At 45.2% G+C, this 23,720-nt stretch overlaps 3 protein-coding genes across 3 annotated transcripts; all 3 read right to left on the bottom strand.

Moving 5' to 3' along the window:
• Positions 1-51: 51 nt before the first annotated feature.
• LOC310644095 (nicotinamide N-methyltransferase-like) lies at positions 52-2,351 on the bottom strand. The gene is given in 4 exon segments (XM_083368867.1): positions 52-580; positions 583-902; positions 1,148-1,355; positions 1,864-2,351. Coding segments are annotated over 4 exon segments (747 nt in total). The 5' UTR covers positions 2,021-2,351; the 3' UTR covers positions 52-518.
• Positions 2,352-4,726: 2,375 nt separating this feature from the next.
• Positions 4,727-17,260, bottom strand: LOC310644094 (uncharacterized protein; the record flags this gene model as incomplete). The annotated part of the gene is made up of 8 exons (XM_083368866.1): positions 4,727-5,153; positions 6,176-6,383; positions 10,867-10,959; positions 11,172-11,331; positions 12,037-12,346; positions 15,509-15,862; positions 16,271-16,478; positions 17,107-17,260. The coding sequence occupies 8 exons, from the start codon at positions 17,258-17,260 to the stop codon at positions 4,727-4,729; spliced, it is 1,914 nt and encodes a 637-aa protein (XP_083224992.1).
• Positions 17,261-18,890: 1,630 nt separating this feature from the next.
• On the bottom strand, positions 18,891-21,366 carry LOC310644057 (nicotinamide N-methyltransferase-like). Its single transcript, XM_083368822.1, has 3 exons — positions 21,201-21,366; positions 20,413-20,620; positions 18,891-19,502 (listed from the first exon to the last, which is right to left on the bottom strand). Exons 1-3 carry the CDS (start codon positions 21,340-21,342, stop codon positions 19,067-19,069), a joined length of 786 nt encoding a protein of 261 aa, XP_083224948.1. The 5' UTR covers positions 21,343-21,366; the 3' UTR covers positions 18,891-19,066.
• Between the last annotated feature and the right edge of the window lie 2,354 nt (positions 21,367-23,720).

The following is a 23,720-nucleotide window of genomic DNA, read 5'->3' as shown; positions in this document are numbered from 1 at the left end:
AGCAGGATCTCATTTTTGCTGCCTTTTATTGTCTCGGCTGCCACAGCTACTTCCTAAGGCAGGTTAATTCTCTCATTCTGTTCCAGAAGGGCACTATGGAGACAGCTAGTGTCTGGACTGTAAAATCATCGGAATAATCTCCGGCAAGGCAATAGGTTTGCCTCCTAAACACAATGCATCCTTCGCTGTCCGGTGCGAGGCTGAATCTTAAAAGATTCGGTGCCATTTTGTAGCCCATCTAACCATTGAAGCAGAGCATCATTTCATTTTTTTAAAAAAATCAGACTGGACCAGTATATACCCTCAGCTTACAGTTGATCCCAATGTTATTGAACCTGCACGTCAAGCCAAGCAGAAACCATCACATACAAAATGTTACTTTATTATACACAAAATCATTTTCGTACCTTCTAGGAAAGGATCACAGAAGCCATGTGTGTGCTGTCCCTAACTTGTATAACAAAATCCTAACAACAGCTGGGGAAGCCTCTGGAAGTTACATTGACAGCTGCCTTACTTCATGGGCTACATTTCTGGGCAAGAAGGATGCACCGCCCTTTTGCATCTGCTTCGGACGGGGGCAGTTGATCCTGGTCTCTTCAATCCATTTAATGACAAAGCCAGCCTGTCTCACTGCTTCTTCTATCACCTCCCTCTCCAGGTAGAGGACAGAGAATCGGTGTTGGCCAACCGTATAGTAGTGCGCTTCAAGGGATGAATAAAACAGAAGGAGACATGGGCCATTGAGGAGGAAATAATCCTGCAGATCCTTCTGAAGCACTGCAGAAGAATTGAAACGAGACCGGGTTTGGAACAACTGGTTCTCCATTTCCCATCTGCTCAGAAGAAATTGTGGACTTGTTGCCACTTTGCTTTCATGGCAGGATGGACACAAAAGCCTTCTCTATCTCAGCAGCAGCTAGCCCTGCTTTCTGAAAAAGAGTCCCCTCGGTTGTTCAAGCTGGACTCTTCTGGTCTGCACAGTTGCTTTCCTGCTGAGCTCCTGATTGCAGAATCTCTTGCTACATTTTCATAAATGGAGAGACTAGCGAAATTTGAAAGAAAGGCATCTGGTTGTCTTCTCTAGTTCAGTATACATCAGAGTTTTGAAAGTGTCAAAGCAAAAGATAGTTCTTCCTCTACCTACCTGTCTCCTTCCAACTCACAGATGTATTTCACGATGGGGGTCCAGTCAAAAGCCCCCGGCTCCTCCTTCAGCCATCGTTGAACCTCCTCGCGGTTCTGGAGAGCGTAATTGGTGGCTATGATCTCCCGGAAGGACTCGCAGGCAGAGAGGAACTGGTGGATGCTTGCGCCACTGCCAATGTCGATCAGGGTGTCTCCCTGGATGCCATCTGCAGCCCATCAAGCCAACCACAGATTTTTCAAGTTCAGTCTCCTTTGGGTCCTTCCCATGTGCTGTGCTGCGTGCTGTTGCCAATTCCCCCCATCTAAGCTGTCCTGCAGGCCACCTGATCACCTGGAAAGCCCTTTTCTTCTTAGCATTCCCGTGAACCTATTTCCAACCCACCCACCTGTCCCTCTCGCAAGAGAAAGAGATTGGGGAAGTTTCTTCCCTGTGTTTCATTTCCTGATCGGTCTGCAGAAAAGTTCAAGTAATAAAACATAGAATTAAAGGTCTGGAAGGGATGTTTGTGAACATTTTGGCATCTGCCTTTTGTAATCTACCACTTTGTGGCTGTTTTTACCCGAAGAGGACTTCTAAGTGGTGCAGGTTATCATCAGCAGAATTGTGAGAATGAAAGCATGACTTTGTGATCTGCCTCTCGGCTCCTCCTGACCATCTCAGATCAACAAGGGTCCCTCATCTTGAGGTTAAAATTGGGAAAGTCAGCACTTAACCTGTGGTGAATGCCCTGTGGGCCCCTTTCAGGAAAAAGGTTACAAACTGACCCAGTCCACCATCCTCCAAGTTAACTTTGTAGTACTTTTCCAGATGGTCTCTGGGATCAAAATGCTCAGTGTAGAAATCTTTCCCTCTGTAAGACTCTTCCATCATCCCAGAAACACTTTTACCAATTTCTGGTTGTTCCTTTCGTGCTTGGATTACTATTATACTTTGGTCTTTGCTGGCTCCACCTCCTGATTTCCCTTACAGATACATTCCTCAGCAGATCATGCAGGATGATTATTTTCCCCGTTTTCTGCTAACAGATTTGAAGCAAGGACCTGACCTCTCCATTTTACACAATCAGATATTCTGTCTTGCAAAAGAGGCAGCAGAAGAACCCCTTCCCCTCGTGGCAAGGAGTGGAAAGGGGAAAGCAGGGGGTGGATCGTCTTGCAGGAGAGCCAGAGAAACAGGAGGGAGAAGGCAGAGAAGAGTGCCTTCAGGGCCAGGTATCCAAACCATTAGACTCCGCCAGTGGTGGGATTCAAATATGTGAAAACCGGTTCTCTGTGTGAATACTGCTTTTGGAAGTCCATTCTGGGCCTGGGCAACAAAAAATTAGCTACCGGTTCTGCCAAAGTGGTGCGAACCAGCTGAATCCCACCACTGGACTCCACCTCCCCTTTCTTACTGCCCTACATCTGGTGCAGAGCTGGAAGGGACCCCAAATGTCTTCTAGTCCAACCTCCTGCTCAAGGCAGGAGTCCTATACTGTCCCAGTCAGATGGTTCGCCAGTTTATTTTTGGAAACCTCCAGTGGTGGAACAGCCACAACCCAAGAAAGCAAGCTATTCCACTGATTAATTGTTCTCGCTGTCAGTAATTTCTCCCTTTTCATCTGGGATTCAGTTCTGCTCCAGAGTCCAACTTTTCTTTGGTACAACTTTTCTTCCCTTCCCTTTCTGACTTCCAACTCTGTTTCTTAAATGTCCAGCTTCCTTCCTAGTGTTTGCCCTAATCTACCTATCCCTTACTTCCTGCTTATTGGCTCCAAAGGGTTGCTAATTACAGCGTAGCATCTATTTCATCTCTTGGTTTATCACTCTCCTAGAGCTGAGCCCAGAACAGGCAGGGCAATGTTTCTCAACCCTGGCATCCTTAAGAGGAGTGGACTTCCACTACCAGAATTTTACCCCCACAATTAGAACTTAAAATCTGATATTATCTTATCCTTGAGGATGAGCTCTAAAACCAAAATAGTTTGTGTCCTGGGTTGCTATAATCCTTGGGCTGTGGGAACTGTTCTTCAAAGCCAACACTCTAAGCTGATCAGGTAGGACAAATTCTGGGTGGACTTTTCTGAAGAATGTACTCTGTTCTCTGAAACATTTTGGATTCCAGGGCCACTGAACCATCTCTTGCCCTGCACATAAGGGAAATCCAGCAAAAGAAAAGGGATCTTGTGATAGTGGTGCTCTTCTTCCTCTGTCACAAGTCCACTCAACACCTTCTTCCTGTGAGAAGCACAATGGCAGGGCACAAACTTGAAAGTATTGATCATCTATCTCTTGTGTTCCTCATATTCACTCAGAGTCTTATCTGGAAAGCAGAATGACCCCAAGGAGCCTCTAGCAAATGCAGGAGGACAACATCGTCCAGGTTCATATCTCCCATTGATTCTCAAGAGAGGTTTACAACTCTCCTTTCCAACCTGGATCCTTCAGATATTGTGAATGATGCTACCCTTCCCAAATTCTCAAGACACAATTTTACAGGAGACTATTTCAGGCTCTGAAATCATGCAGATGACCATTGGACGTGCACTCAGAACCTCTACAAATAACCTGCTAAGTTCATTCAGAAATTCTACCAAGATGCAGAAGCAAATCCAGTGCAGAGCTGCTCAGATATGCCTGGACACTCAGCTGTGCACCAACCCATCATTTTTCCCCCATGGCTCCAAAGTGCTTGCCAACCAGCCACCTCTTCTGGGCATGGGTACAAAAAGGTAGTGTGGCACCAGCCTTGTTCTGCCTCTTTGCCAGCAGCGGTTTCTTGTCCTAACCTGTTCCACAATTTCTCCTAATTTTTAAAAAAATTGCAGCTGCCTGGCCCTAGGGTGCCTCTGGGCAGCCTGAACCACGCCAAAGGGCATGGGACCTATCAAGGTAGAAGACTGGATGGGTTCACCAGCTTAAACCACTCTGGCATGCAGCTGTTTTGCAAATCAGCCTCCCGTGTCCTGGAAAGACCCCACATGAAGACAAATTCTGGCGGAGTCCCTGCCTGAGCAAAGAACAAGAGCGCAAGATCTTTTACCCAGCTCTGTACAATCCAAATGTTTGTGGGAGGACATTTAGAGGTGAGACCATAGGCAGATAGGAAGGGGGTAAGGCCAAGAGGGCTGAAGGAGGCTGCCCCCTCACCTCCCAGTGGCCAGTGGTGGCCCCATGGGTGACCAGCCTCTGCTTTGAGCTGGCTCAGCATTGCCGCTCATTGGGGCAACAGAGAGAGAGGGGCGCAGGGCTCGCACCTGTAGGAGAGCAGCGGCCGGAGGTGCAGAGAGGGTCACCCAGTGGGAGGTAGCCAGGAAGAAGGGAGTGCCATCTCAGAAAGGGCAGGGCCGAAGGCAGCACAGGGCAACGCATGCTCAGAGAATCCACGTACATAGAAGAGAGAGACAACACAAGGGAAGCACAAACCAACACACAAACACAGAGGCAAGATGTTACTTTATTACACCAAGAACCTACTAGGAAAGGCATGGAAAAGATCACAGAAGCCACGTGCTGTGTGCTTTCCCTAACTTGTGTAACAGTTTCATAACAATGGTTGGGGAAGCCTCTGGGTGTTACATCCACAGCTGCCTAATATTCACGGGCTACTTTTCTGGGCAAGAAGAATGCACAGCCCTTTCACATCTGATACATAAGGGGGGAAGTGGATCCTGGTCTCCTCAATCCATTTAATGACAAAGCCAGCCTGTCTCACTGCCTCTTCTATCACCTCCTTCTCCAAGTAGAGGGCAGAGAACTTGCGTTGGCCAACCGTATAGTAGTGCCCTTCAAGGGATGTATTAAACAGAAGGTGCCCCTCTGGTTTCAGAAGGGAACTGATGTTCCTGAAGGCCGATCGATAGGTGGGGATGTCTCTGCAAGCCCCATCAAAGCACAAACTGGAGCTCAGACAATCTGCAGGGGGAAGAACCAGCGGAGCCAAAGGGTTGGGTTGGGTCACATCGCACTTCAGGTACTTCTTGACGGCTCTTCGGACCTTCTCTTCTTTCTCTGGCCATTTTTCCCTGGGGGGGGGACAGGAAGAGTATGAGCGGCCTGCCTCCAAACCTTTGTCAACCTAGAGTTGCCCTTCTTTTTATGGATGGAGACAGGGCAGGCTTCCCAGGTTTGCTCTCCTTCAAGAAAAGAAAAACCCTTCTCTGTGCAAGAATTCCTTCTTGTCTGGATTCAGATATCAGTCGGGGACCTGGAAGTTCTGGAACAGAGTTTCTCAGCCTTGGCAACTCTTAAGATGTTTGGAATCCAGCTCCCAGAATTCCCCAGCCACACAAGGAACCCAGGATTAGGGTTGGGTCCCCATGTAGCTGCCTCTATGGTCATCAATCTTTGTCTTGGCACCACCTACCTCACAGATGCAGAGGGTGCTATACTGTACGTTATTTCAATAAATTAATAGAGCCAGGTGTGACTATGTCATCATAAATATACCATTATTTATGTCCCTGGATGCAAAAAGATAATGGCAGCCTTTATGTGATGATGTCTCTTCTCTGGCATTATAGGGTTGCTATGGAAATGGTCAATTTGTATCTTCAGTTAGTTCACTCCTGAGCAGCACATGGACTCCCACTGCCCTTCTGCAGTTGGAACCGGCAGGAGAAGAGCCACTCAGGCCCAAAGAAGACATGGACCGTTGAGCAGGAAATGACCCTGCAGATCTTCTGAAGCATTTCAGAAGAATTGAGAGACTGAGACTGAGCTTGGAACAACTGGATCTCCGTTTCTTATTTGCTCAGGAGGGATAGTGGATTTTGCTTTGCTAGCACAATGGGCACATCTAAATCAGCAATGGCTAGCAAAGCTTTCTGAGAGAGTCTACTTGGGTTCTTCAGTGTGGAGTCTTTGGATCTGCACAATTATTCTCCTGTTAAGTTCCTGATGCAAAATCTCTCCTGCTACATTTTCATAGATGGACAGATTAGGTAAAGTTGGAAGAAGAGTTCCTGATTGCTTTCTTTGGCTGAGGCTAAATTAATCTGCATCTTAAAGTCTTTCAAACAAAAAGATATACTCTCCTTCTACCTACCTGTCTCCCTCCAACTCACAGACGTATTTCACAATGGGCGTCCAGTCGAAAGCCCTCGGTTCCTTCTTCAGCCATCGCTGCACCTCCTCCCGGTTCTGGTCAGTGTAATCGGTGGCTATGATCTCCCGGAAGGACTCGCAGGTGGAGAGGAACTGGTGGATTGTTGGGCCAGTGCCTATGTCGATCAGGGTATCTCCCTTGATGCCATCTGGAGGCCATCAAACCAAATGCAGAGTTTTTGAAGCTCAGTTTGCTTTGGGTCCTTCACGTCTGCTATTCCTCACACTGTTGCCTATTTTGCCCATCTAAACTGCCTCAGAAGCACCAGAAGCCCTTCAAAGAGCATCCTGGAGACCACCTTACCATCTGGCCACCCCTGTCTTCTTAGCATTCCCATGAACCTATTTCAAACCCAGCTGTTTGCTTATTTCACAAGAAGAAGAACACACATGTGAAAATGTTTGTCCACAAGCCAATTGCTTGGGTTTCATTTCCATATCTTTCTGTAAACTGTTTCAAGTTCTCCCCTCTGGACGTCGCTATAGGTCATTGCATATCAAAACAATTAGACATATAGTTTTTTTCCCATGCCATCATTCAGCTGAACACCCAATTTCCACAGCACTGTGTTAGGCCTAAAGATATTTGCCCATGTAGTAGGCTGTATTATCTTTCTCATCTTTCTCATCTTCTCATCTTTCTCATATCTCCTAATACCTTCTCCTATTGGTATCTATGATTTATCACCTGATGTTGTATCTTATGATTAATGATTGTAACTATGATCTGTGACCTACCACCTTGTTGTTTATATGTACACTGAGAGCTATGCACCGGAGACAAATTCCTTGTGTGTCCAATCACACTTGGCCAATGAAATCCTCCAGTTCTAATTTAATGTCTTTTTCCACAGTGCCTCGGCTTCTGAAGCTGGCTCACAAATACAGGCCTGAGACCAAGCAAAAGAAAAAGCAGAGACTGTTGGCCCGGGCAGAGCAGAAAGCCACGGGGAAGGGCGGCGTTCCAACCAAAAGGCCGCCTGTGCTGAGAGCAGGTGTCAACACAGTCACAACCTTGGTGGAGAACAAGAAGGCTCAGCTGGTGGTGATTGCACATGACCTAGACCCCACTGAGATTCGTCATCACTGGGGTGGGGACGTCCTGGGTCCCAAATCGGTCGCTCGGATTGCTAAACTTGAAAAGGCCAAGGCTAAAGAGCTGGCCACCAAGCTTGGATAGATGTGTCAATTTTTCTTTTTTTCTTTTTTTTTATTAAAAAGTTTTAAAATACATTTTAAACATATTTCCCCTCCCTCCCCCTCCCTCCCCCCCTGACTTCCCAGAGCTGAATACAGGGTATTACCTCTAACAAACATAAACTAAAACATGCAAACTAACTATAAGGACTTGGGTGTCCTCCTGGATTCACGGCTCAGTTTTGATGATCATATAGGAGCCGTGACCAGGGGGCTTTTGCCCAGGTTCGCCTGGTGCGCCAGTTGCGACCCTATCTGGACCGAGATGCCCTACGCACAGTCACTCATGCGCTCGTGACCTCCCGTTTAGACTACTGCAACGCTCTCTACATGGGGCTGCCCTTGAGGATCACTCGGAGGCTTCAACTGGTGCAAAATGCAGCCGCGCGATTTGTGATGGGAGTTTCCCGTTACTCCCATGTAACACCTCTGCTCCACGAGCTGCATTGGCTTCCAGTTGCCCTCCGGGTGAGATTCAAGGTGCTGGTGATGACCTATAAAGCCCTATATGGCTTGGGTCCAGGATATTTGAGGGAACACCTGCTGCCGGCATCAAGCTTCCTTCGTCCTGTGCGCTCCCACAGGGAGGGTCTTCTCAGGGTGCTGCCGGTCAAAGAATGCCGGCGGATGACACCCAGGGGGATGGCCTTCTCTGTGGGGGTGCCTGCCCTCTGGAACCAGCTGCCTGTGGAGCTTAGGACTGCCCCCGACCTTCGATCATTCCGCCGAGACCTGAAGACCTGGCTCTTCGAGCTTTCCGGGTCAGGCTGAGTTTTAATTGGGTTTTAACTGGGGTCTTACATGTTGCAGGGACTTAGTTTAATCTTTTTTAAATTGGTCTTAATTTTTGTATTAATGTTTTAAAAATTATACCCTGAATCCTTCGGGAAAGGGCGGTATATAAATTCAATAAAATAAAATAAATAAATAAAATAAAAACACTTTAAATTCTATCGCACGTTAACTCCTCTTAAACTTAACAAATAACTAAATAATAATAAATAAATAATAATACATCATTTTTTTAATTTTATTTTAATTCCATTTATATCCCACCCTTCTCCGAAGACTCAGGGCGGCTTTACAAACTTAGCAGTAGCCTATAATGCTAATGCTCACTCATATGCTAAATGAAACTTTTTAGTCCCATATTTATTCTGAATATAATCAATCCATCTTCTCCATTCCAAAATATATCTCTGTTGTGATTGTTCTTTCAAGTATGCTGAAATCTTTGCCATTTCCGCCAGGTTTGAAACTTTTAAAGTCCACTCTTCTATAGTAGGCAGTTCCTCCTTCTTCCAATATTGCGCTACCAAGAGTCTTGCTGCCATAGTTAAATTCAACATCAATTTAGTTTCTATAACAGTACAATCTGTAATAATACCCAACAAAAATAACTGTGGAGAAAACCTTATCTTTTTCTTAAATATCTTCTGCATATCCACCAAATTTTAATCCAAAAAGCTTTAACTTTTTTACAAGTCCACCATATATGATAATACGTTGCATCATCACAACCACACCTCCAACATTTAGGCTGGTAATTCGGATACATACATGCTAATTTTTTAGGATCTAAATGCCACCTATAAAACATTTTATAAAAATTCTCTCTTAAATTTTGTGCCTGTGTAAATTTTACATTTCTGACCCATATCTTTTCCCAGATATCCATCGTTATGGGCTCCTGAAAATTCTGGGCCCATTTTATCATACAGTCTTTAACAAGTTCTGTTTCTGAATCTATTTCTATCAGTGCATTATATATCCTCCTTATATGCGCTGGACTTTGATCTCTTATTTGTTTAACCAAATTTTCATCAGTTGTCAAAATACCAACTTTCTGATCTTCCTTCCATCTAGCTTGTAACTGCCCATACTGAAACCAAGTCTGCACTATTCTTTCTTCTTTTAAAATATTAAATGGCTTTAATTGCCATACATTCCTTTCCATTCTCAGAATTTCTTTATATGTAGTTACATCATGTTTAAATCCCACACTTATATTTTCTATTGCATGTTTAGGTATTGCCCAAATTGATATTTTATAATTTAGCTTATATCGATATTTTTTCCAGACTTGCAACAGGGCATACCTTAATATATAGTATGTGTCTTAAAAACATTATCCACCTTCTTATCATACAATAAATATGCATGCCAGCCAAATAATAAATCACATCCCTCAATATTCAATAATCTCCCTTGTGTTAGATTAAACCAATCACTATTTATTTATTTATTTATTTATTTATTTATTTATTTATTTATTTATTATATTTTTATACCGCCCTTCTCCCGAAGGACTCAGGGCGGTGTACAGGGCAATAAATACAAAAACAGGATACAAAAGTTAAAAGCGATTAAATAAATGCCCAAGGTTAAAACAATAATTAAAATGTATTAAAACCCCAACCCTAACCCATCAGACCAGGTCAGACTGCTCAAATAGATAACTGATGATAAAGCCGCAGCCTCATAATATAGTTTAAAATTGGGCATTTTAAGACCACCTCTGTCAGTTTTTCTGTACATAAAAATAAAATTCTGAACAAAAAACAAAAAAAATCTTCTATTCTACTCTACTCAACTGTACTGGAATAATTGCTGTACTATACTATACTATACTATACTATACTATACTATACTATACTATACTATACTATACTATACTATGTTATGTAAAAGATCAAATAATGTTTGTGACCATTTTGGCATCTGCCTTCTGTAAGCTACTTCCACTTACCGTGAAGAGAACATCTAAGTGCAGCAGGTTATAATGAGCAAAATTGTGAATATAACAGAGTAACGTATTTGAAAAGGACCTTGGAGGTCTCAAAGTCCAACCTCCTGGACATGAAGGAGCCCCTATATCATTCTGGACAAATGTCTGTCCAATCTCTTCTTAAAACCCTCCAATGATGGGGCATCAATAACTTCTGGAGGCAAGTTGTTCCACTGGTTAATTGTCCTCACTGTTAGGAAGTTTCTCCTTGATTCCAGGTTTCGTCTCTCCTTGATTAGTTTCCATCCGTTGCTTCTTTTTTTGCCTTCTGGTACTCTGGGAAATAGGTTGACCCCCTATTCTTTGTGGCAGCCCCTCACATATTGGAACACTGCTATCATGTCCCCCCTCGTCCTTCTTTTCTCTAGACTGGACATACCCAATTCCTGCAACCATTCCTCATATGTTTTAATCTCCATCCCCCTAATCATCTTTGTTGCTTTTCTGTGCTCTCTTTCTAGAGTCTCAACATCTATTTTATATCATGGCGATCAAAACTGGATGCAATATTCCAAGTATGAATATGAATATTCCAAATGTGAATATGAACCAATGAGCTTGCGTTGTGCCTCTTGGTTCCTCCTGGCTATCTCAGATCAACAAGCATCCCTCACCTTGAGGTTAATATTGAGAAAGTCAACACTTACCTACGGTGAATGCCCTGTGGGCCCCTTTCAGGAAAAAGGTTACAAGCTGATCATCAGCATCAAGGTTAACTTTATAATATGTTTCCAGATAATCTTTGGGAAGAAAATTCTCAGCATAGAACTCTCCCTCTGTGAAAGGCTCCTCCATCACCCCACAATCTCTTTTCCCAACTGCTGGTTGCTCTCTTCAAGCCCTGAATTTATAATATTTTTATCTTTATTGACTCTATCCCCGGATTACTCTTGCGGATCGGTTTCTCAACAAAGCAGACTATTGCATGCTGCAGCGTGATCATCTTGCCCACCTCCAGGCAAGAGATTTGATGCCAGGACCTCACTTGTCCTCTCCGTCTTACGCAATTGGTTCACCAGCTTAAAGCACTCTGGCATGCAGCTGTTTTGCAAATCAGCCTCCCGTGTCCTGGACAGATTCCACATGAAGACAAATTCTGGCGGAGTCCCTGCCTGAGCAAAGAACAAGAGCGCAAGATCTTTTACCCAGCTCTGTACAATCCAAATGTTTGTGGGAGGACATTTAGAGGTGAGACCATAGGCAGATAGGAAGGGGGTAAGGCCAAGAGGGCTGAAGGAGGCTGCCCCCTCACCTCCCAGTGGCCAGTGGTGGCCCCATGGGTGACCAGCCTCTGCTTTGAGCTGGCTCAGCATTGCCGCTCATTGGGGCAACAGAGAGAGAGGGGCGCAGGGCTCGCACCTGTAGGAGAGCAGCGGCCGGAGGCGCAGAGAGGGTCACCCAGTGGGAGGTAGCCAGGAAGAAGGGAGTGCCATCTCAGAAAGGGCAGGGCCGAAGGCAGCACAGGGCAACGCATGCTCAGAGAATCCACGTACATAGAAGAGAGAGACAACACAAGGGAAGCACAAACCAACACACAAACACAGAGGCAAGATGTTACTTTATTACACCAAGAACCTACTAGGAAAGGCATGGAAAAGATCACAGAAGCCACGTGCTGTGTGCTTTCCCTAACTTGTGTAACAGTTTCATAACAATGGTTGGGGAAGCCTCTGGGTGTTACATCCACAGCTGCCTAATATTCACGGGCTACTTTTCTGGGCAAGAAGAATGCACAGCCCTTTCACATCTGATACATAAGGGGGGAAGTGGATCCTGGTCTCCTCAATCCATTTAATGACAAAGCCAGCCTGTCTCACTGCCTCTTCTATCACCTCCTTCTCCAAGTAGAGGGCAGAGAACTTGCGTTGGCCAACCGTATAGTAGTGCCCTTCAAGGGATGTATTAAACAGAAGGTGCCCCCCTGGTTTCAGAAGGGAACTGATGTTCCTGAAGGCCAATTGATAGGTGGGGATGTCTCTGCAAGCCCCATCAAAGCACAAACTGGAGCTCAGACAATCTGCAGGGGGAAGAACCAGCGGAGCCAAAGGGTTGGGTTGGGTCACGTCGCACTTCAGGTACTTCTTGACGGCTTTTCGGACCTTCTCTTCTTTCTCTGGCCATTTTTCCCTGGGGGGGGGAGACAGGAAGAGTATGACCTGCCTGCCTCCAAACCTTTGTCAACCTAGAGTTGCCCTTCTTTTTATGGATGGAGACAGGGCAGGCTTCCCAGGTCTGCTGTCCTTCAAGAAAAGGAAAACCCTTCTCTCTGCAAGAATCCCTTCTTGTTTTGACTTAAATATCAGTCGGGGACTAATATTTTATATTTTTATGTTTGTTACCTCTGCCCCCTAGTTTCTTTTATTGATTGGTTTCTCAACAAACCACACTGTTCTATTTTGCAAGGTGATCATCTTGCCCACCTCCTACCAAGAGATTTGAAGCCGGGACCTAACCCGTCCTTTCCATCTTATGCCATCCGTTGTTCTCCCTTGGAAAGACCCCCTTCCTCTCTGCACAAAAGGGAAGGAAGGAAGGAAGGGAGAAAGGAGTGGGAGGGTCTTCTTGCCTGAGGGCAGGAGAAGCAGGAGAGGCATGGTGGAGAATTGTCCCCTCGGGGCCAGTTGTCCAAACACTCCCACCTCACCTCTCCGAGCACCCTCCATCCGGGGCAGAGAACGTCTGTTTTGCTCCTCCGTGAGACAGATGAGGGCCTGGAATGGGGCCTGGTGGGGCTCCAAGTTTTCTCTTCCATAATTTTTTTTGTCATTTGCTTTTCCTCCTAGCTCCTTCCCTGGCACAGTTGCACTTATCATTCTTCCAGGCAGTTGACCCTTTTAATGTTTGGCTTCTCCAGTCATTTCCGTTTTTCTCCATTGCAGAGAGTGACATAGAGAGGGACACAGAGACATACACAAACACCACTTTTCTTTTATTCTCCTTCTCCCTTCCCTTCCCTCCCCCCCTTTAAGCTGTTTCTCTTGCCAGGGATCCCTTTTCATTTGGGCTTCAGTTTTGCTCCAGCGTCCATCTCACCTTTGAGACAACCTCTCTTCCCTTTCTTGCTGAATCCCAGCTCTATTTCTTACACGTCCAGCTCCCCTCCTAGCTTTCGCCCTAATCTAGTCATGTCTTACTTCCTGCTTATTGGTTCCAAATCTTGCAGTCAGAACCTAAAATCTGATATTATCTGATCTGACCTAAGATCCTTGGAGATGCCCTCCAAACCCAACATGTTTTGCCTCCTGGGTTGCCCCAATCCTCTGGGCTGCAGGAGATGTTCTTCTAAACTGGCCAGCAGGACGAATTCTGAGGCAGAATCGTTCCCTGAAAAATCTGAAGAATGTACTCTGTTCTCCGAAAGGTTTTGGATGACGGGGCCTTGGAACATCTCTTGTCCTCAAGATGATTGAAGCCCAGCAGAAATGGGGCTTCTTCTTCTGCATCTGGAAAGCAGAATTACTCCAATCGTGTCTCCTATCTCTTCCCTAACTGGAGTCCTTCCCATGAGGCCACCCTTTCCCCAGTTTGCAAAAGACTACTTCAGGCTCTGAAGGCATGCAGGTGACCTTTGGACGTGTCTTCAGGACCTCTACAGAGGTCATTCAGCACTTCCACCAAGACACAGAAGCAAATCTTTGCTTGAGCTTCAACCCGCATGGCTGATCAGAGATACCGGGCCAACATCTTCCAAATGGGCTGTTGGGCTGTTCAACATTATGCTTCCATTTGCAAAGTAAGACAGAAGAACAATTCAGCCTGCAACTGGCCTTCCATCCCTGGTGGACTTCAGGGAATCTTTTCCCTTCCACCCCCAGCTTCACTTTCGTCTCATTTTAAACTCTCTACTCGTGCTGAGTTGCTTCGTTGAGGAATTGCTTCCAGTTCTGGGATTCCTACTGATGTTATGAATCCTGGCTGGTTCAGGATGATCACAAGCACTCTTTGGGCTTGTCCAAAAAACCCCCAGCTTTCCCTGAGAGTTATTTCTGAATCCAATTTTTTTATGGTTTCTACAAAGAGCCGTGTCTCTTGCTACCTGAAAATCCTTAGACAAGCCCCCCAATCTCAGGAAATGAAGGGGTGGCTTTGGGCTAGAGGCAACCTTTCCGAATAGAGGCAGAATGTAGGCAGAATTTTTTTCTTTAATCAGCCCTTAAATAACTTTGACAAGACAGAATGGAAATCCATTTATTTTTGCTCCATTTTCAGAAGGCAAAATGAGGACAGGTTCACATTTATAAATCATTCTGTGATAGCTAGAATTTTTTAAAACATTCATGTAGACTCTTTATGGGACTCAGGTAAGCAGAGACAAATGGGAATTTAAAATTATGCAGCCAGAAATCTCAACCAAACTTATTTCCACCTTGCTCTGGTGCTACCTGTATCTTTCTTAGTCATGGCTCTCTCTGTGTGAATGTGTTTGTGTTATATTTGTGTCCTGCACATTGGTACAAGAGCATTTTAAATTGAGTCCCAATTTGGTGACTTTACAGATATATTGCAATGTAGTCTTCATTATTTATAGGAAACTGGCATAAGAATTATGGGAATTGTAGTATAACATCTGGGAAATTCCTGACTGGGACAGCTGCAGTCCTGAGACCAAATATGGGGTCCTTGGTGCATTCTGTGCTTGCTTGCTTACAGACATTTCATTACCCAACTAGGTAACATCATCAGTGTTAAAAGGGGCTAGAATTTGCACTTCTAGCACTGATGATGTTATACCTATAGCCACAAATGTCATTGTGAGATGTCACAATCCACATAGAAACAGGGTAGGGCCACATTGGGGTGCTGCAATGTTGCTGATGGCATGGAAAACATGTATTTAAGGCTCAACGTTGTGCCACTCTTGTGTTTAAGTGAGGACAGGACATCTGTTTCTTTATGCTGACACTGCTCTCTGAGGTTACTTGTTTTCTTGCAGATGTTTCTTTACCCAAAGTAGGTAATATAATCCAAGTACTGATGATGTTACCTAGTTTGGTGAATAAAACAATTTCAGGAAAACCACCAAGCTCAGAGAGTACCAAGGACCCCTCAGTTCAACACTGAGTTACAAATATTTCCTTCTATTGGTTCAAATTATATATTTGTGCTTTTCTTGGTACAGCACAACTGATTTGGAACAGCTTTCAAGAATACTTCTAATTTTTATTTGCTAATGATGACAACTGTAAACCTCAATAGCTTCTAGTTGCTGCCTCATCTCAGGTACTGCTCTTCTGAGCTAGGAGTATGCATGCCCCCTTAGAATCAGTGATTGAGGAGTGCAGTTTGAACCTGATCTCTTCAGCCCAGCTCATAACAAAACCAGCCTCTCTCACTGCCTCTTCCACCACCTCCCTCTCCAGGAAGAGGTTGGAGAAGGTATGCCGTCCCACGATGTAGAAGTTTTCTTTGAGGACAGTGGATAAAATGAAATGCCCTCCTGGTTTGACCAGCGAGCTGATGTGCTTCAGAGCAGATCGGTCAGTGCAGAGGTCTTTGCAAGCCGTTTCCAAGCACAGAGAAGACGTCAAACAATCTGCGGGAGGAAGAACCATTGGAGCCAAAGGCTTTGATTTGGTCACATCGCAATTTAAGACTTGTTTGATGGCTCTTCGGACTTTCGTTTCCTTCTCTGGCCATTTTTCCCTGTGGGAAGACACAACGTGAGGCCAACAGCCCTTCTCCCCAAACTTTCATTGGGAGAACAGGTTTGAGAACAAACACCCATTATTACATTAGGTTAATGTGACCTTCCTTGAGGAGGTGCACTCAGGATGTGTTTGACCATTATTGGTCTGGGGTGAGACATCCAGTCAGTTGACTGTTTTAGGAGCCTTCTGTGTTTTCCATAGGAGATACCATTTGCTTATTTTGTGCTTCTCTGGTTTATGTGTGAACCATACTGTTTTATTCAGTATATGTAAAGGCTTCTTTTTCCTCCAGCCTATAAGTTAGATGAGCCCTTCCAGAAAGCAGGACAAATCAAAACGAAAAAGTCAAGAAGTTGTTAAATGAAGGGTAGCTACATGGCCAATGTGGCTTCTTTCTCCATACCTGTCTCCCTCCAACTCACAGACGTATTTCATGACGGGGGTCCAGTCGAAAGCCCCCGGTTCCTTCTTCAACCATCGCTGCATCTCCTCCCGGTTCTGGTCAGTGTAATCGGTGGCTATGATCTCCCGGAAGGACTCACAGACAGAGAGGAAGTGGTAGATGGATGGGCCACTACCAATGTCGATCAGGGTGTCTCCCTGGATGCCATCTGGACCATATCAACCCAAACACAATTTTTCAAGATGCATCATTTCCTTGACTAGGTCCCCCTAATATGGCTAACTTGCTGGCCTGTTTTGGGGAGGGTTGTGTTTTGCTAAAGTGCTTGAGATGTAGGTGCACTTAGAAACCCCACCATTGAAGCATGATTTGTGGCAATGATCTTTCATGTTAGGCAGAAAAAATTCAACAACACTTTTGGAATGAAAATTGTCTCTTTACGAAATAGATACAACCCTCCTTTTTACATTCTTGAATTGGACGCTGAGTGTTTGTCCACTTCAGTTGCTAAACACGTTTTTTAGCCTATACATGTTATGCACTTTCATAGACACAACTATTTGTATTCCCCTGCCCTGCATTTTCAATCAATACATGGTTTTTTGTAAATGTGTCATACTTACCCATATTTTAATATCTACACAAAAATATTTACACACGCGTGGCCTTAAAGTTTATTTTTGAGCCAATTATTTGCATAATTCACATACTTGCAAAAAGAACATTAGACTTATGTTCCAGTCTGCACATTAGTCTGAGAGCATAAATTACACTGATTCCACTTAACCTGGGAGCCAATTTATCTCCACCAACTTCTACCTGTTATAAACACTTACCTGAAGTGAATATCCTGTGGAGATTTTTCAGGAAGAATATTAAAAAGTCACTCTCTGCATTATTTCCAGAGCTCAAGGTGTAATACGATTCCAAAAAATCTTTTGGAACAAAATGCTTAGCATAAAATTCCTTTTCTGTGAAATTTGGCTCCATTTCAACTGAAATCCTGCCAAAAACTCAACCCTCGCTTTTTAGTTTGGTTGGGTTGAAGTTTTTCAAGTGTCTACTTGATGCCTCCAAATCCTGATGCCCAGAACTCCATGGTCAGAAGGTCAGTCCTCTTTCTGTTCCCTCTTCCTCATCCTTTTGGTCAAAGCCTTTATCACCCTATCTCACTATCTGACCTTTTTCAAAGGGGAGAGGAAGTAGGTGCCTCAATGGCCCAACGGTTGATCAGGTGGTTCCAGGGACAACATGTTGTGGAGAGCAGCTCTTATGATGAGGCTGAAGGACTTCTCCCGCGCTGAAGTCCTCCCCACCCGTGGTTGGTTGGGTAGAAAATTAACTTGCCTCCAGCATCAAGACTAAAGGCTGTTGATCCCCATGGTTCTCCGTGGTTTATCTCCACAAAGAAGATATACTAGGTTTAAGAAAGATGCAGCTTTCCTGGCGTGTATGTTTTTTCTGTCTAAACCAACTAACTAACTAAAATGGTTTTATTATTTCATTATTGTTATATTTTAATTGGGCATGGTTTAATTTTCTTTTAATTTTTGTATACCTATTTATATATGCCCTGTGAACCGCCCTGAGTCCCTAGGGAGAAGGGCGGTATAGAAATCCAATAAATGAAATGAAATGAAATGAAAATAAATAAATAATAAAAAGTCCCCTTGGGAGAATCTTTGCCTTTCCAAAACACCTAGCAGTTTGGCAATCTGCAAAACTTTTATAAGCAGCAGCCAGTCAGATGCAGAGGCTCCAAGAAAAGTCCCTGATGCCCTTCAGGAATGCAGTCCTTCTATAACATGCCTCACGTGAGCCCTGATCTAGGATGACCTATGGCTTAGCAGGTGACCTCCACCGATCTGCTTTGTTAGTTTGCAACTCGGTACAGTTTGCAAGCTCAGAAAATGAGATACTTGGGTGTAAAGGTGGAGCTGCTGGACTGGAAATTGGGTATCCAACCACGTATCAGTATACACTGCAGTAGATGCTTTGTTGGTGGTATTTTCAGGGGAAAGGCTAAGATGTTCTTCTTCTGCTGAGCTGCCTGAAATTCAGGCATAATCCAGTCTGGGCCCCTCGGTCCTCCTCTGTGGGGCCTCTGAGTCTACAAAAGGCAGGGATGGATTTTCCTGGGGGCCGCCCTCTTCTCAGTTCCCCCTCAAATCTTGATGGACCTGGCCAGGGATCTTGGGGTCCTCCAGGGCCTCTCCTTCAGCTGAGAAGCATCTGGCTTGTTCTTGTCAAATGCAAATCACATCATGGCCACACAGAACAACAAAGTAGAAATTGTGACATGAAAACACAAGAGGATTGAAGGACGTCTTCCTTTACCCAAATGTAGATGTTCCATTTTAATCCAATGTATGGTGTAAAATACAGCCTGAGAGAAACTTTGGCTAATCTTGGTGCCCAAATTTTTTAAGCTCACTGAAAAATTAACACTTACCATTGACAAATAAATAAATAAAATTGGCCCATTCATGAAAACCCAGGTGAATGCTGGCATCTTCATTGTTCTCTGCCTGATTTGTTTATTTTTCATTAAATGTTCACTAAAAATAGACCAACACAATGCCTGCTTGTTTTAGAAAGTCCTTTATTTTAACTTCTTCCATCTTTATTGAGCGTGTGACCTCACAACTGGCCTATAAGCCAGTTTATCATAGCCTTCATGTGACACTTAGAAAGCTAAAACGGAGACGAGACCGTGGTAGGGATGGGCTTGGAACAAGCACGTTCCAGATCCAAAGCGATGCTGTGGCTTTTAGGATACAGTAAAGCCACCAAGGTTTACACTTCTTTGTCCTTGCGGGCAAGAATGACGTACTTTCCAGAGAAATCACAGTCCTCCATGTTGGTCTTAAAAACCCTGGGCTCCACATTGAATTCTACAATGGCAAACCCAGCGGCACTCAGGCCGTTTTTCAGCATGTCCTCCGTGAAGAGCATACTGGAGAACTTATGAGGGCCCACCCTGTAGAAAGTGCACCCTAAAACCCCACCGAGTACCAGGTGTCCCCCGAGTTTCAGCAGAGAACTGAGATTCTTCAAGGCGGCCTGGAAACTCGGCTGGTCTTTGCAGGCTGACTCCAGGCACTCAGTGGACAAAAGGCAGTCGGCCTGGGCCAGAGAGATGGGAGCCAGTGGGTTGCTTTGGTGGACGTCACATCTGAGGACCTGCTTGATGCTTCTTCGCAGCTTGGCCTCCTTCTCTGCACACGTCTCCCTAGAGGCACACCAACAAGCCAATAAATAGATGGGTCTGAGACCTCTCTGGAATGCAACTGAACCAGCTTAGAAGTGGTGGCTTGAAGTAGCTCTCCAGCACACCCGAAATATGTTGATAAGGAGAATGATAGAAGTCCCTTTGGCTGGTATGTGCAGCCTTAGATAGACACCCTCAGCTACCAAAGTGAAATTCCTGTCAATTAAGGGGTTCAAAAATATGGAATTTTGAGAGGGAAATGTGCTAAATATGCATCAGGCTTGCGAGGTCCTTAATGCTCTCTGAACATGGTTGTTTCCTTGCAGATGTTTCATTATACAGCTAAGTAATGAAAGCAACCCCCCTTCTAATACTGAGGTTGTTCCCTGGTTGGGTCCTGAAATGTCTGCAAGCAAACAATCAAGCTCAGAGTGCGCCAAGGACCCCACAGTCCTCCTCCTCCTCCTCCCTGCAAATCCCTTGTAGTACTGAAGAAGTTCCCTAGTTGGGTCATGAAGCATCTGCAAGCAAACAACCAAGCTCAGTGACCATGAAAGATCCCACAATTCAATCCTGGGCTACAAATATTCTCTTCTGCTGTTAACATGTAAACTTCACCAATGATCTGGTTTAGCACTCCCCACTTAGCTTGGGCTGAATCTTCCCTCCCACCACTCTCTCTTTTTCTCCTTGTTCTCTTTTTCTTGATCTGCTTGGTCCCTTCCCTCTGGCTTCTGTCCCTTTTGTGGCTAATCAGGATGACCTTTCCCTTACCACACAGAGCAGTTCAACAGGCAGCATTGCTTGGCTGGCTTTTCTCCATTCCTGCCATTAGCCAATAATGAACTTTCTCTGGAACTTTGACCTGATCAGTTGTAAAATTAAGCCCATGGGGTTTTTCTAATGGACAGATATCCTTGTGCCTCCCTACCTGTTTCCCTCCAGCTGGCATACATACTGCACCACTGAGGACCAGTCAAAAGCCTCGGGATCCTTCTTCAGCCATTTTGTAATTTCCTGGCAGTTCTGGTCCAGATAATCGGTGGCTATAATGTTCTCGAAGGACCCACATGCTGGGAGCAGCTGGTAGATGGTGGGGCCACTGCCAATATCGATTAGGGTGCCCCCTTTCAGCACCCCTGGAATAAAGAAGAAGAGGAGCTCACTGTTAATTAGCGGGTTCTTTGGTGCAGGAATGAAGACGCAAAGCTGAGTACAGGATAACTCATTGTTTATTTCGTGCTGGAACTGTACTGGAGAATTGTCGCAACTAGCCGCAATATATAGTCTAGCCCCTAGGTGGCAGCTATAGGTTTGAAACAACCATTGCCCCCTGGAGATAGCCAATTGCAGCACAAGAGACTAAAAGTCTGGGTTGCTGGAGAGCCGTTAGCTGCTCCAGCAATGAGCCCAGTACAGAACACTCACCACTTTCAGAAGTTTGACTGCAGGGATGCGGCAATTACATATATGAAATAAATAAAGCATAAGAAGCCAACAGGATCGTTGACTCAGCAGACCATGAGCTCAACACAGCTTGAAGAAAATTACCTTTCAGAGGCACGAAAAGTTGCTTAAGAATAAGCCAGCCCCCGGCTCAGAGTTCCCAACAGAGAGGCCTTACCTAGTGCTGCTGAAAACTTTCAAAGGCCTTTTCCCTGGAGTTACATTACAGTCTTTCTCCCCCTTCAGAGTTGCAGCAATGAATGGATCACCTACCTGAAGTAAAGATTTTGCAAAAGCATTTCAAAACAAACTCCAGGAATTCGTCTTCTACTGACCCTTTTCCAAAATGAAAATATTGCAGGTAAACTTTGGGATCAAATTCCTTCTGGTAAATGTCTCCTCCGGTGAATTCCATCACGATGTGGTCTCTGTGCTTGCGGATATCAAATGCACACTCCCTGCCAGAGGCCTCCGGATGTAACCCAGAAGAGAAGGCTCTGGGCCAGTTGGCCTCAGCCTATCAGCAATAGAAGCAGCTGGACTGAAAAATTAAACTCTTTCAACACAATTCCCAACAAACAAAGAAACACTTCCAAACTATTTGGGTGATCTTTAAAATAGGGTCAGTAAAATACATTACAAGAAGGACCATTAATGATGACTAAATGGTGTTTATAATAAACTATCTGAACATGCTGAGCAGGACCATTTGCAAATCACAGAGCAGTTCTAGAGAACCAGCAGATAAGTGTTTCCAGAACTATATGTAAAAAAAGGAGAAAACAAGATTTTATTTTTTAGCATTTATGTTTCAGTGTGGGATTCTTCGGTCACGTCTGGCCCCATCGATGGTGGGGCAGGGTGATAAGGTAAAGGTAAAGGTTCCCCCACACATGCGTGCTAGTCGTTTCCGACTCTAGGGGCCGGTGCTCATCTCCGTTTCAAAGCCGAAGAGCCAGCGCTTGTCCGAGGACGTCTCCGTGGTCATGTGGCCAGCATGACTAGACGCCAAAGGCGCATGGAACACTGTTACCTTCCCACCGCAGTGGTCCCTATTTTTCTACTTGCATTTTTACGTGCTTTCGAACTGCTAGGTGGGCAGAAGCTGGGACGAGTAACAGGCGCTCACTCTGCTACGTGGCACTCGGGATTCGACCCGCCAAACTGCCGACCTTCTGATCGACAAGCTCAGCGTCCTAACCCACTGAGCCACCGTGTCCCTACGGGGCAGGGTGATAAGATGCTACAAATCATGAAGGAGGACGTGAACTAAGTGTGTCCTTTCTGAGGCCCCATTCAGGGCTTTAAGAGCAAACAAACCCAAAATGTTTGGAAGAGTTGGATGAAGGACACAGATTAATTCCCTTGGGATTCTTCCTACTGAACCTCAGGCAGGGCTTTATTATACAAGCTCCCATAAGCTTTCCTTATCCATGAATTCAACAAGACTTAAATCTGGCTATTTCATAAAGTAAAGTTTCAAGTTTCAAGTTTTATTTAATTTGTATACCGCCCTTCTCCTTGGTAGGGACTCAGGGCGGTTCACAGGGCATATATAAAAAAAAGACAATACAAAAATTAAAAAAGATTAAACCCATGCCCAGTTAAAAACAGTAATACAAATCTAAAACGACAAATTAAAACCCATAATCCCCCGTCAGGCCAGACCAGCCATTTCAAATAGGTGGGTCTTCAGGCCTCGACGGAAAGTTCGGAGGTCTGATGCCGTCCAGAGCTCCACCGGCAGTTGGTTCCATAATGCCGGAGCGCCCACAGAGAAGGCCCTCCCCCTGGGGGCCACCAGTCGGCATTCCTTGACTGGCGGCACCCTGAGGAGGCCCTCTCTGTGGGAACGCACAGGGCGGAGGGGAGTTGATGCCGGCAGCAGGTGGTCCCTGAGGTATCCCGGACCCATGCCATGTAAGGACTTAAAGATCGTAACCAAAACCTTGAACCTCACCCGAAAGACAACTGGTAACCAATGCAGCTCGCGGAGCAAAGGTGTAACATGGGAGTACTGGGAAACTCCCAAGACAACTCTCGCGGCCGCATTCTGTACCAGTTGGAGCCTCCGAGTGGTCTTCAAGGGAAGCCCCATGTAGAGAGCATTACAGTAGTCAAGGCGAGAGGTCACGAGCGCATGAGTGACCGTACACAGGGCATCCCGGTTCAGATAGGGTCGCAACTGGCGCACCAGGCGAACCTGGGCGAAAGCCCCCCTAGTCACGGCCACTATATGATCTTCCAGGGTGAGCCGTGAATCTAGGAGGACTCCCAAGTTGCGAGCCCTATCCACGGGGGGTAAGAACTCACTAAAGGTAGTCTGCAAAGGCCCTGTTCATCCTGCTCGGACTCCATCAGTAGGTCTCCAAAGAGTCGGCTGTGGCTGCACGTGAAGCAAGAAAGGCAGGCGACGTCCAGATGGAGCCGCTTGCTTGGTGTCGGTGCAGGCCAGATCCCTCGGCAATCAGTTCATGTTGTGATGTTGCAATGTTGTGACATTTCAATATGCCATTTGTTTTTGTTTCTGTAGGAAGGAATTTTTGTTCCTTCCAAAGAAATTGCTCTCACAGAAACGGTCAAAACATGAAAATTGAAATTGTGAAATTGGCTTGTGGCCAAACTCCCTTGTGTGAAAACACACACACACACACACACAGAGAGAGAGAGAGAGAGAGAGAGAGAGAGAGAGAGAGAGAGAGAGATGAAGATGTGATAGATAGCACCAGATGGACAGATAGACAAACCCTCTCTCAGCAAACCCACCTCATGGCTGGATTGCGGGGAAAATAG

Source organism: Vipera ursinii, assembly GCF_947247035.1.
Source record: "Vipera ursinii genome assembly, chromosome: 8".
NCBI lineage: Eukaryota > Metazoa > Chordata > Lepidosauria > Squamata > Viperidae > Vipera > Vipera ursinii.
This window is presented reverse-complemented; position numbering and strand designations above follow the sequence as displayed.